The sequence below is a fragment of the Microcaecilia unicolor genome, chromosome 2 (genome assembly GCF_901765095.1).
Source record: "Microcaecilia unicolor chromosome 2, aMicUni1.1, whole genome shotgun sequence".
NCBI classification, from domain to species: Eukaryota; Metazoa; Chordata; class Amphibia; order Gymnophiona; family Siphonopidae; genus Microcaecilia; species Microcaecilia unicolor.
The window spans coordinates 546,871,322-546,883,355 of record NC_044032.1 but is presented as its reverse complement, the minus strand read 5'-3'; the positions used below and the strand labels follow the sequence as shown (position 1 = coordinate 546,883,355).

Genomic DNA, 12,034 nt, shown 5'->3' with positions numbered 1-12,034 from the left:
TTTGTGTTTCTGTGTGTGTGTGTTTTTTTGTGTGTGTGTGTGTGTGTGTTTGTGTATGTTTGTGTGTGTTTGTGTTTCTGTGTGTGTGTGTTTGCATTTGTTTGTGTGTGTGTGTGTTTGCATTTGTTTGTGTGTGTGTGTGTTTATGTGTGTGTGTTTGCATTTGTTTGTGTGTTTGCGTGTGTGTGTTTGTGCGTGTGTGTTTGTGCGTATGTTTCTGTGCGTGTGTGTTTGTGCGTGTGTTTCTGTGTGTGTTTGTGTTTCTGTGTGTGTGTTTCTGTGTGTGTTTGTGTTTCTGTGTGTGAGTTTGTGTGTGTGTGTGTTTCTGTGTATGTTTTGTGTGTGTTTGTGTTTGTGTTTCTGTGTGTGTGCGTTTGCGTGTGTGTTTGCGTTTGCGTGTGTGTGTTTGTGTGTGTGTGTTTGCGTGTGTGTGTGTGTGTTTATGTGTGTGTGTTTGCATTTGTTTGTGTGTTTGTGTGTGTGTGTGTGTGTTTGCGTTTATGTGTGTGTGTGTTTATGTGTGTGTGTTTGCATTTGTTTGTGTGTGTGTGTGTTTCTGTGTATGTTTTGTGTGTGTTTGTGTTTGTGTTTCTGTGTGTGTGTTTGCATTTGTTTGTGTGTTTGTGTGTGTGTGTTTGCATTTGTTTGTGTGTTTGCGTGTGTGTGTTTGCGTGTGTGTGTTTGCGTGTGTGTGTTTGTGCGTGTGTTTCTGTGTTTGTGTTTCTGTGTTTGTGTTTCTGTGTTTGTGTTTCTGTGTGTGTGTTTCTGTGTGTGTTTGTGTTTCTGTGTGTGAGTTTGTGTGTGTGTTTCTGTGTATGTTTTCTGTGTGTTTGTGTTTCTGTGTGTGTGCGTTTGCGTGTGTGTGTGTTTGTGTGTGTGTGTTTGCGTTTATGTGTGTGTGTTTGCGTTTATGTGTGTTTGCGTTTATGTGTGTGTGTTTGCATTTTGTGTGTTTGTGTGTGTGTGTTTGCATTTTGTGTGTTTGTGCGTGTGTGTTTGCGTGTGTGTGTGTTTGTGCATGTGTGTTTCTGTGTTTGTGTTTCTGTGTGTGTGTTTTTTTTTGTGTGTGTGTTTTGTGTTTGTGTTTCTGTGTGTGTGTTTTTTTTGTGTGTGTGTTTTTGTGTGTGTTTGTGTTTCTGTGTGTGTGTGTTTTTTTTGTGTGTGTGTTTTTGTGTGTGTTTGTGTTTCTGTGTGTGTGTGTTTTTTTTGTGTGTGTGTGTTTGCGTGTGCGTTTGCGTGTTTGCATTTGCGTGTTTGTGTGTGCATTTGCATTTGCGTGTTTGTGTGTGTGTGTTTGCGTTTATGTATGTGTATGTTTATGTGTTTGTGTGTGTGTTTGTGTTTGCGTGTGTGTTTATGTGTGTGTTTGTGCGTGTATGTGTGTGTGCGTGTGTGTGTGTGTTTGCGTGTGTGTGTTTATGTGCTTGTGTGTTTGCGTGTGTGTGTGTGTTTGCGTGTGTGTGTTTATGTGCTTGTGTGTTTGCGTGTGTGTGTGTGTTTGCGTGTGTGTGTTTATGTGCTTGTGTGTTTGTGTTTATGTGTGTTTGTGTGTGTGTGTTTGTGTGTGTGTGTTTATGTGTGTGTGTTTGTGTGTGTTTGCGTGTGTTTGTGTTTATGTGTGTTTGCGTGTGTGTGTGTGTGTTTATGTGTGTTTGTGTGTGTGTGTTTATGTGTGTGTGTTTGTGTGTGTGTGTGCGTGTGTTTGTGTGTGTGTTTGCGTGTGTTTGTGTGTGTGTGTGTTTGTGTGTGTGTGTGTGTTTATGTGTGTGTGTGTTTATGTGTGTGTGTGTGTTTGTGTGTGTGTTTGTGTGTGTGTGTTTGTGTGTGTGTTTGTGTGTGTGTTTATGTGTGTGTGTGTGTTTATGTGTGTGTGTATTTATGTGTGTTTGTGTGTGTGCATTTTTGTGTGTGTTTGTGTGTGTGTGTTTGTGTGTGTGCATTTGTTTGTGTGTTTATGTGTGTGTATGTGTTTGTTTGTGTGTGGGGGGGTTGCGGGTGGCTTTTGTGGTCATGTGGTTGGGGAGTTTGCCAGCAGTCTGTAGCGATTCCTAGGCAGGGGGAGGAGTACGGAAACACTCCCCCTGCCTGGGTCGTTGTTTGTTGGAGGGGGTTGCCAGTTGGTAGGGGTGCCTTTATGGATCCCTTTACTCTATGTGTTCCGCCCTCGAGGGCGGGGCAGAGAGACATGGTGAGTTGGATGACTTCACCACCATGAACTTACGAACTGTTTAGGGATTTTGCAGATGACTTCAGGTTGTCTTCAGAATGTTGAGGTAGCGTTTTATGTACAGACTAGTAAAAAAGGCCCGTTTCTGATGCAAATGAAACGGGGGCTAGCAATGTTTTCTTCTGTGTGCATGTGGGAGTGTGTGTGTCCCTGCCCTCTGGCCTCTCTCCCCTCCCCCCTCTGAGTCCTTCACTGTTACAGAGCCAGCGATTTGATTTCGTGCTCTGCTGTTTTCCTTCACTGACTGTGTTACAGAGAGGGCAGGGCAGACACTCATAGGGAAACCGGATATCTCGCCCCCGTCACACTTCCGGCTGGAGGCTTCATAGAACGTTGGTGTTGCTTTTTATATAGAGATGGGGCGTGGCTGAGGGCGGGTCTATGAGTGAGGGTGACTGGTCCTAGCCTATGAAGACTAAAGGATTTTTGTGCTTCTCTGCCTTGGAGTGAGCTTCAGAACGTTCAAGGTGGGATTTATTAATATAGATAATACAATTACAGTAGAAGTCCAATCGTCAGTCGTGCAAGGCAGATGTTACTAGGGGGAGTACTTTTTTGTGAGTCCAATTCTCACCGCTCCTGGGTATCTGAGGAGACACCAGAGGTCCTCTTGGAGGAGGGGGGGGGGGTCCCTTGATCTTTCTCAGACCCATTCCCTCCAAATGAAAGGAGAAATGTCTCCTCCAGAGGAGCTATCCTTTTTCGACTTTGTATGGAAGATGGCTAAGACCATCCCATTTGATTTAGAGCCTGAAGATGAGCTCAGGGTTGAGAAGTTGGACATCCTTCATTTTGATGGCCCTCTTCCCCAAAAGAACGTTGTGACCATGCACAGAATCCTTAAGCTTGTACAGATGAACTAGTGGGAGACTCCCCTCTCAATAATGCCGGCACGAAGGCCTGCCTTCAAAAGCTTCTAGAAGAACGCTGAGGAGCATTTTTTTTTTTGGTTACATTTGTACCCCGCGCTTTCCCACTCATGGCAGGCTCAACGCGGCTTACATGGGGCAATGGAGGGTTAAGTGACTTGCCCAGAGTAACAAGGAGCTGCCTGTGCTGGGAATCGAACTCAGTTCCCCAGGACCAAAGTCCACCACCCTAACCACTAGGCCACTCCTCCACTATTTACCATGTCAGGCTGTGTTAGATGATGTCACCCATCAGTGCAGATAGTCATCCTGCTGTCCTAGGAGAACACCTGCCTCAGGTGAGTAATTCACTTTCTTATCAGATGGGAAGAACTCTGAGAAAGAAATCTGCATGTTTTCATGTTATGTGCAAGGTTTAGTTCTGGTGAATTCAAATGAAAGCAGTGTGTTATATTTTGCTGGAATTATCTGGAAAGATACTTTAAAAGCCTTGCTGATTTTAATCCACCCCGTCCCCACCAAATTAAAGAACATGTTTAGCAAGGACATTTTTTTTCTTTCTATAACCCTGGAAATGATCTTTATTGAAGAAGGCACTTGGAGGCAATTTTAGAAATGATTTTTTTTTGTAATATAAAAGCCTTTTTACACACACAAAAGGGCAAATTACTCCAAGGATTTTGCACATAAAAGTGTGCTTGGTGCCAGTAAGGCCTGCACTTTGATGCAACCTGCATGTAGGTATGTTCAGAGGCAGAACACAGACGTGGTCACAATCTGTGTTGTTCAAAGTACTTAAGTAAAAATAAATGTATATTTTAATAGTAAAGTAAAATTACAATGAACACATTAATTTACTTCAGTGAAAGTAAAAAAAAGTTATTGCTTAATATAATACTTTTTGAATAAAAATTAAAAGTACCGCAACAGTGAATGCAACTATTGTTAACATTTTTATCCCAACAACTTTATTGTTCTACAATTCAATCCACATTGCATTTCGTAAAACTAAATTTTGAAAATGACTGTCACTTGTGTGAGTGTGCTTATGAGTCATTAATCCAGCACAGCTGAAAAGGTGATCAACAACTGCATTATCAGGAATTGGATTGTTCAGTTTGATAAAAAGTGGGGCTCCCACTTACACATGTAGATTACAGAATACTGTAAAGTACTCCTGCCAGCCTGCAATATTACTGATGCCGTTTGACTGGGTCTGCAGGTATTGATCAAGGGAATCTCTGTCTGAAATATTTGACTTTCTTATAGCAAAGAATGTTTTATCATCATCATTGCCATTATCATCTGCATTAGAAATAGTGTTGCCAATTCATCTTTATCACTGGCATGCTGTCCAATTACAGAGAAGGCTTTCACAAAGTTGGAATCATTGTCTGTTGCTGTTCTAACAGTTTTTCGTCTGATGGCAAACTGTGTTTGAATATATTTGAGAACTGATGCAAGACTATCAGTCCAGTGGACAGCCACCCCAATGTAAAAATTTTCCATGGCATATCCAGCTGTCTATTGTGATAGAGTCTATTCACCAAGAGTTGCTACCATTTTCAGCTTCATCTTTGCTTCAAAGTGACCAAACTCATTACTATTCTGTTTGGCTGGAGACCAGTAATCAGTTCAACAACTACAGGCAACTCCACTGTTCTCATAGACTGCCTGTATTCCCTGAACACTACAAAAAGATACAATTAATGGCTTAGCCTTGTCCTCCAATAATTTGTAAAGATACACAACAATAACTGGACAAAGTAAATATATTGCAATAAAAAAATCTATTGACTGAAGAGGTTATCTCATAACATTCAGAATGTCCATGTGTGCCACTTGCTGTTATGGCTCACAGGTCTGTGTTAATTTGTAATCATTGATCGCCTCCAGCCAACCAGTAGTACCAAATGGTGCTCATATATATAAGCTTAAGTGCCGCATTGTTTTTCAATGATTAAATGATTGAATGAAAACATAAATGTATTGGCACAAAAAAATCAACATTCTATCGAGTCTTTAAGATGCATGGTGATTGACTGTATTGTGCCTAATGCTCGTGGAGGTAACATTAATAGACTACTGCTACAAAAAGAAACTCAATGGATCTTTCGTCTGAATACAGTAGAGCCCCAGGGCTTGAACGCCCATCTCCATTGGAACTGTTTCTTTTAATTCCATTCATCGGCATGATCAGCTGTTCATGACGTGGCCTCAAGAGGTGGAGCTTATAATTTCTATAATTAAAACGCCAACGCCATTTTGGATAGGCGATGTACCGACATCAGTCGTTGTTGCTGTGAGTCCAGACGCCAGTTTTATATAGCAAGTAAGCGATAATCATGCTGTTTTTAATACCAGTAATTTTCTCTCCGATTTTCAGAGATTAATGCCCTTGACAAAGCAAGAGACCGCGAAACAGGGTCCTGTCGGGCTTACAACGTTATCGGAGTTGCCAATAAGGTTTCACAATGCCACGATGAAACCTGATGAGCTCCAGCCTTAGAAGACAATATATAGAGTGCGGAGCTCTTAAGCTAAGTGGATTTTGTGCATTATTTGCTCATTTATTGCAATAATGTTTAATTTTTGAACTTTTTGAACAGTAGTACACATTGATTTTTTTGTGCCAATACATTTATGTTTTCATTCAATCATTTAATCATTGAAAAACAATGCGGCACTTAAGCTTATATATATGAGCACCATTTGGTACTACTGATTGGCTGGAGGCGATCAATGATTACAAATTAACACAGACCTGTGAGCCATAACAGCAAGTGGCACACATGGACATTCTGAATGTTATGAGATAACCTCTTCAGTCAATAGATTTTTTTATTGCAATATATTTACTTTGTCCAGTTATTGTTGTGTATTCCCTGAACAGCATAATTTAAGATGAGATGATTCACTTTGTGTGATAAGGGTTGCAATAGTAAAATCCAATTCCAGGTTTTGCAGTTTCATTTGGTTTACTGAGGAATCATTTACGTCTCACTTTGGCTTTTATTTATTTATTTATTGCATTTGTATCCCACATTTTCCCACCTATTTGCAGGCTCAATGTGGCTTACAGAGTTTGTTATGACATTGTCATTCCATGATATCACATATACTTAGTATTGTATAGAGATTAAGTAAGGGAAGAGAGAAGGAAGGTGTTAGGCAGGATAGTATGGAAGGTGGACTTTAAAAATTGGAAGGATTGGTGAGGTATTTTTGTGAGGCTATGGGTTCTCTTTGTAGGCTTTGTTGAAGAGATGTGTCTTCAAAGATCTGCGGAAGTTAGTTATTTCGTCAGTAGCTTTCAGGGCTGTAGGTAATGCATTCCACAGCTGCGTGCTCATGTAAGAGAAGCTTGTATTTTAGTCCTTTACAGCTGGGGAAGTGCAGATTGAGAAATTTGCAGGATGATCTTATGGCGTTCCTGGGAGGCAAGTCCACGAGGTTTAGCATGTAGATTGGGGCATCTGCATGAATGATTTTGTGTACAATCGTGCAGATCTTTTAACTGCAAGCATCAGAGTAACTAGGTAAAAATTGGTGAAATTATTATTTCAGTAAAAGTAGACGTAACAAATTTTCCTGTACTTCTTTACAAGTAAAAGTGACAAAACATTTACTTAGTTACTATACGACACTGGTCACAATTTGTGTGTTGCTTATAAACTGCATTAATTTAATTTAATTTGGCATTTATAGTCTGCTTAACCTTCACGTTCTAAGCAAAGCACAATAAACAAGGGATAAAGTCATGTGCAAATGTTTATTTCTGCTACTGAGCATGTAAGTGTTCTTGGCTTCAGTCCAGATGTGATTTTTCTTTTTTTTTTTCTGCCATTTTGGCCCTAGTATTTTATAAAGAGACATCGGGACCTACATGTCATTTTATAAAATTAGCTTAAAATTCTTCTAGCGTTAAAAATTTTAACGCAGTTAACGCATTCCTCTGTCTCCCCATCCCCTAAATCCAGCTTTGCCCCTTCTTGTCTCCCTGTCCTCTCCCCCTCCCACTGGTTTACTCATTTTAGATGGTCTGGAGCTCGTGCACCCATCCCCTGCTTCTCTCTTCACCGTGGCTGTAGCGGCATCAAGCAAAAGACAGGTGCAGGGACACTTCTAGTATTCTCACCCCTGCACTGTCTTGTCTTGTATCCTGTACTCAGTTTTTGTGCCTTTTCTGCACTAACAGCTTTTAAGTGACAGATAAGCATAATTTATTCAACTGTTAAAGGTACCCAGCAACAGTACCTACTATATGGCACAAAAATACCAATGAATACCATTTTTTGTACCCACAGAGAGTACATGCCATAACATGACAGCTTATATACAGTCAGTTCATGAATGGTGCAGTGGGGTTTACAAAAAGCAAAAATAAGTACAATGCCATAGTATCCAAAAGCCTAAATTTACATCTTATAAATACCTAAGAATAGAAGCTTTATTATAAGACACAGCAAATAATTCTCTCTTGAGTCTTTCCACACCTTCATATTTTATCTTCTCCCTCTGCCATATCTACCCCTCAGTCATTCTTTTTTTTACAAAGGGAAGAGTGCTGCAAAGATTTTGTATTTACTCTTTGCTGAAATAAGTTGTGTTATGTCCCCTGATAGATTTGTTGCCCTTCTCTGTACTTTTACTGGGCTCATAAGTTTCTGTATACCTTACAGTGGTTTTGTTTGATTAGGATCGAAGGGCAGTTCAGAAGAGCATGGTTTACTTCGATGACCAGAGAGTTTTGCTGAAGTATCTCTTTCCACTTAATGAAATTGTGGTTGATTTTTATGACAGCTTGAAATCCCTTTCTTCAGGATATGCAAGGTAAAGATTAATACTTAGGGGAAAAGAATATGTATTAGAATTGAATGGCAACTGACGATGGATGAGCCTGCGAATTACAAAACAATATGACATAACTCTTCAGTTGTTCACTAGTCCAGGCAGGTTCATTATGTACAAATATGGTATACTTTGTTGCTGTAGTTATTTTTTTAAAGTCTAGAACTTAAAGGTGATCACATCTTCTGATTATATGGCAGTTGTATGTGTATACCCAACTCTCTGCACAAAAGTTACAACTCAGGTTCATGCATCTCACGGAAGTTTCCCAAATCAGGTATCTACTTCCAACTTTTGGGGCAAGAAGGGACGAGCAAAGCCAAGAACAGAGTGAGGGCAGGATCTTACGAGATTGGGCATCCCAGTTGCGTAGCCAGATGTCGTGGGAGGGGGCCAGAGCCTGAGGTGGGGGGGCACATTTTAGTCTGCCACCTTGCCATCTCACCCCCCCTCATGCCTCACCTCCTCCCAGTGCCTCGCTGCACCCCACAACAGAAAATACCTTTGCTGGTGGGATCCTCAACCCCCGCCAGCCGAAGCCTTCTTCAGTGCTGGTCTCCTCGTCTCCCCCCCTGCCCCCCTCACACCCCCCCACACACCAAATACCTTTGCTGGTGGGGGTCCCTAACCCCCGCCAGCTGAAGCCTTCTTCAGCGCTGGTCTCTGGTGCGCCGCGTTCACTGATCTGTGCTTTCTTGAGTCCTGACGTCCTGCACGTTCCTTTAAGTGAAACTGAGCATGCTCAGTTTCACTTAAAGGAACGTGCAGGACGTCAGGACTCAAGTAAGCACAGATCAGCGAATGCAGCGTGCCAGAGTTTGGTGCTGAAGAAGGCTTTGACCAGGGGCCTGGACTTAATCTGGGGGGCACAGGCCCCCGTGGCCGCACCTAGCTACGCCCCTGGGGCATCCAAATGGCAAATGACATTTAATGTGAACAAGTGGAGTGGAGGAGTGGCCTAGTGGTTAGGGTGGTGGACTTTGGTCCTGGGGAACTGAGGAACTGAGTTCGATTCCCGGCACAGGCAGCTCCTTGTGACTCTGGGCAAGTCACTTAACCCTCTATTGCCTGCCGCATTAAGCCTGCCATGAGTGGGAAAAGCGCGGGGTACAAATGTAACAAAAAAAAAAGTGATGCATGTAGAAAAGAGGAACCTAAATTATAGCTACATGATGTAAGGTTCCACATTAGGAGTCACCACCCAGGAAAAGGATCTAGGTGTCATCGTTAATATGTTGAAACCCTCTACTCAGTGTCAAGTGGAGGCTAAGAAAGCAAATAGAATGTTAGGAATTATTAGGAAAGGAATGTAAAAATGAGAAAGTTATAATGCCTTTGTATTACTCCATGCTGCGACCGCACCTCGAATATTGTGTGCAGTTTTAGTCACCGCATCTCAAAAAAAAGATAGAGCGGAATTAGAAAAGGAACAGAAAAGGACAGCGAAAATGATAAAAGGGATGGGACAACATCCCTATGAGGAAAGGCTAAAGAGGCTAGGGTTCTTAAGCTTGGAGAAGAGTCGATTGAGGGTAGATATGATAGTCTATAAAATACTGAGTGGAGTGGAATGAGTAGGCATGAATCGCTTGTCTACTCTTTCCAAAAATATATGGACTAGGTGGCATGCAATGAAGCTACTAAGTAGTAAATTTAAAACAAATTGGAGAAAATATTTATTCACTCAGTGTGTAATTAAACTCAGGAATTCATCACCAGAGAATGTGGTAAAAACAATTAGGTTAACGGGATTTAAAAAAAGGTTTGGATAATTATAAAAAAGAAAAGTCCATAAGCCATTATTAAGATGGATTTGGGGAAATCCACTGCTTATTTCTAGGATAAACAGCATAAAATCTATTTTACTCTTTGGGATCTGCCAGGTATTTGTGACCTGGATTGGTCGCTGTTCGAAACAGAATGCTGGGCTTGATGGACCTTCAGTCTGTTCTAGTATGGCAACTTTTATGTTCTTATATTATGTACTTGTGTCTGCAGCAATTGTTAAGCTCATGTATGTTCAGTGCTGGCAGAAGCTGGACAGCTGGACTTTACATACCAAGAAACACAATGACGAGCATACTAAGGATGGTGTAGAGCAGCACTCGCTAATCTTGTTGCAGCCGTGACTTTTGGGTGGTGCAGGGCAATGACACCCTGTGGAGCACCTGCCCGGGTCACGGCCCCAAACACAAGATCTTGACCCCATTTGGGAATCTCTGGTGTAAAGCATTGTTGTGAAGGGGAAGAGAAAAGGTAGACTGAGTAGACACTGTTTGACACCCTTGCTGACTGGAGACTGAGCTAATTTCTCAGGTAGAGACTCGTTGAAATGGCAGTGAATAGGAAGCTTTTACTCTCACTACCTTTAAATTCATCTGTGCTGTCAATGTATCATTTTTCCAAGCACTGAATTTCTTGTTAGTGTTGTTAGTGAGGTAGTTGAATCTTTTGTAAAGGTATTAAGAAAATTAACCTTGGCTGACATCTTCAAGGTTTTCTCCATTCATTATCCCCTCTATTCTAAACATCGCCAGAAAAATTATTCACCAGTAGCCTTCCAACCTCAAAAACATGCAAGTATTGTACAATTTCTAATTTCTCATCAAATAACAGAACATGTGGATCCTGATGAAGTTCACAAATTGAAAAGAAAATATCCACTGACACATCCTCCACATATAAAGCTGGCTACGTTCTTGATTATTGCAAGTCATATAAAGGCCAAACTTTACACAGTCTATATGAAGAATGACATAGTTCCAAGACAGTTTATTTATTTATTAGGATTTATTTACCGCCTTTTTGAAGGAATTCACTCAAGGCTGTGTACAGTAAGAATAGATCAAACATGAGCAATAGGCAATTACAGCAGTAAAAATATTCAAGTAACAATACAAAGTATGGCATGGTATACTACTTGCAATGACTACACAATACGTAATAGAACATTATAATTGGTAGTGAAGAGTAAGGCAAAATTCTAACATATAGATGAGTAAGAAAGTATGAAGAATTAGAAAATAAGGTGACTGATTTGAAGAAAGTTGCACATGAGGTCAGAGAGATGGTTAAATATCATCTCAGCTAGGGTAGGAGTGGATAAACATGTCCCACTGCAGTATGTGCAGCCCGAGTCAGTCCTTGTGTATGAGTGAGACTAACAAGTTAGTTACTTCTTCCATTAAAGGCTTGGTTGAAGAGCCAAGCTTTCACCTGCTTCCTGAAGTACAGATAGTCTCGTGTTAAGCGGAGCCTTTCAGGCAATGTATTCCAGGGTGTTGGGGCTACTCCAGAGAAGGCTCGCTTGCAGGTATCTCATCGTGTAATGTCTTTTGGAGAGGGTGTACTTGGTGAAAATCCTTGGGAGGACCTTAGTGTCATTGTCGGTGTGTGGAGGATCATCCTATTCTTCAGATACTCGGGGCCATTTCCTTTCAGGGCCTTGAAGATCAGGCATAGAGTTTTAAATTTAGCCCTGTATTGTACTGGTAGCCAATGAAGTTTTTGCAAAAATGGTGTGATGTGGTCACGTTGATTGCAACTTTCTATGGGTCTTGCTGCTGCATTCTGAATCAACTGGAGCTGGTGCAAGCCCTTTGTAGTCAGACCATTGTATAGTGCATTGCAGTAATCCAGTCTTGATGTTACCGTGTCATGCACAACTGGGATAAGATTTACCTTCTCGATGTAAGGAGAGAGGCAGCGTAGCTGTCACAAATAGTAGAAGCAGCTCTTGGAGGTTGCTTGGATTTGGGGAATCGGAGTAAGTGTTGAATCTAACTGTATTCCAAGGTTCCTGACTTGTGATTTGAGGGGGAGTTCTCACTTCCCAAAAGGGATTTTGATGTCAGGTATGTATCCACTTGTGTTAGGGACCCAGAGAAGCTCGGTTTTACTTGGGTTCAGGCAAAGTTTGTTGTGTCTAGCCCATTCTTGAATTGATGTTAGACAAGTAATCAGTTATTTAAGGCTGTAGGTAAGTCAGGTTCAATGGCTATGTAGCTGCATATTATCCGCATAGATGTAGAATTGAGTGTCCATTGACTGAATCAGCTCAGCTAGTGGCTTGAGGTAGATATTGAAC

At 41.3% G+C, this 12,034-nt stretch overlaps 1 protein-coding gene across 1 annotated transcript in view; it reads left to right on the top strand.

Annotated features, from left to right (window-relative positions):
- The window catches only part of GUF1 (GUF1 homolog, GTPase), a 127,481-nt gene that overhangs the window by 88,188 nt on the left and 27,259 nt on the right, over positions 1-12,034 (top strand). Inside the window, exon 14 of the mRNA XM_030191345.1 lies at positions 7,796-7,929. Coding sequence (XP_030047205.1) covers positions 7,796-7,929 — 134 coding nt within the window. The remainder of the gene's footprint in view (positions 1-7,795; positions 7,930-12,034) is intronic.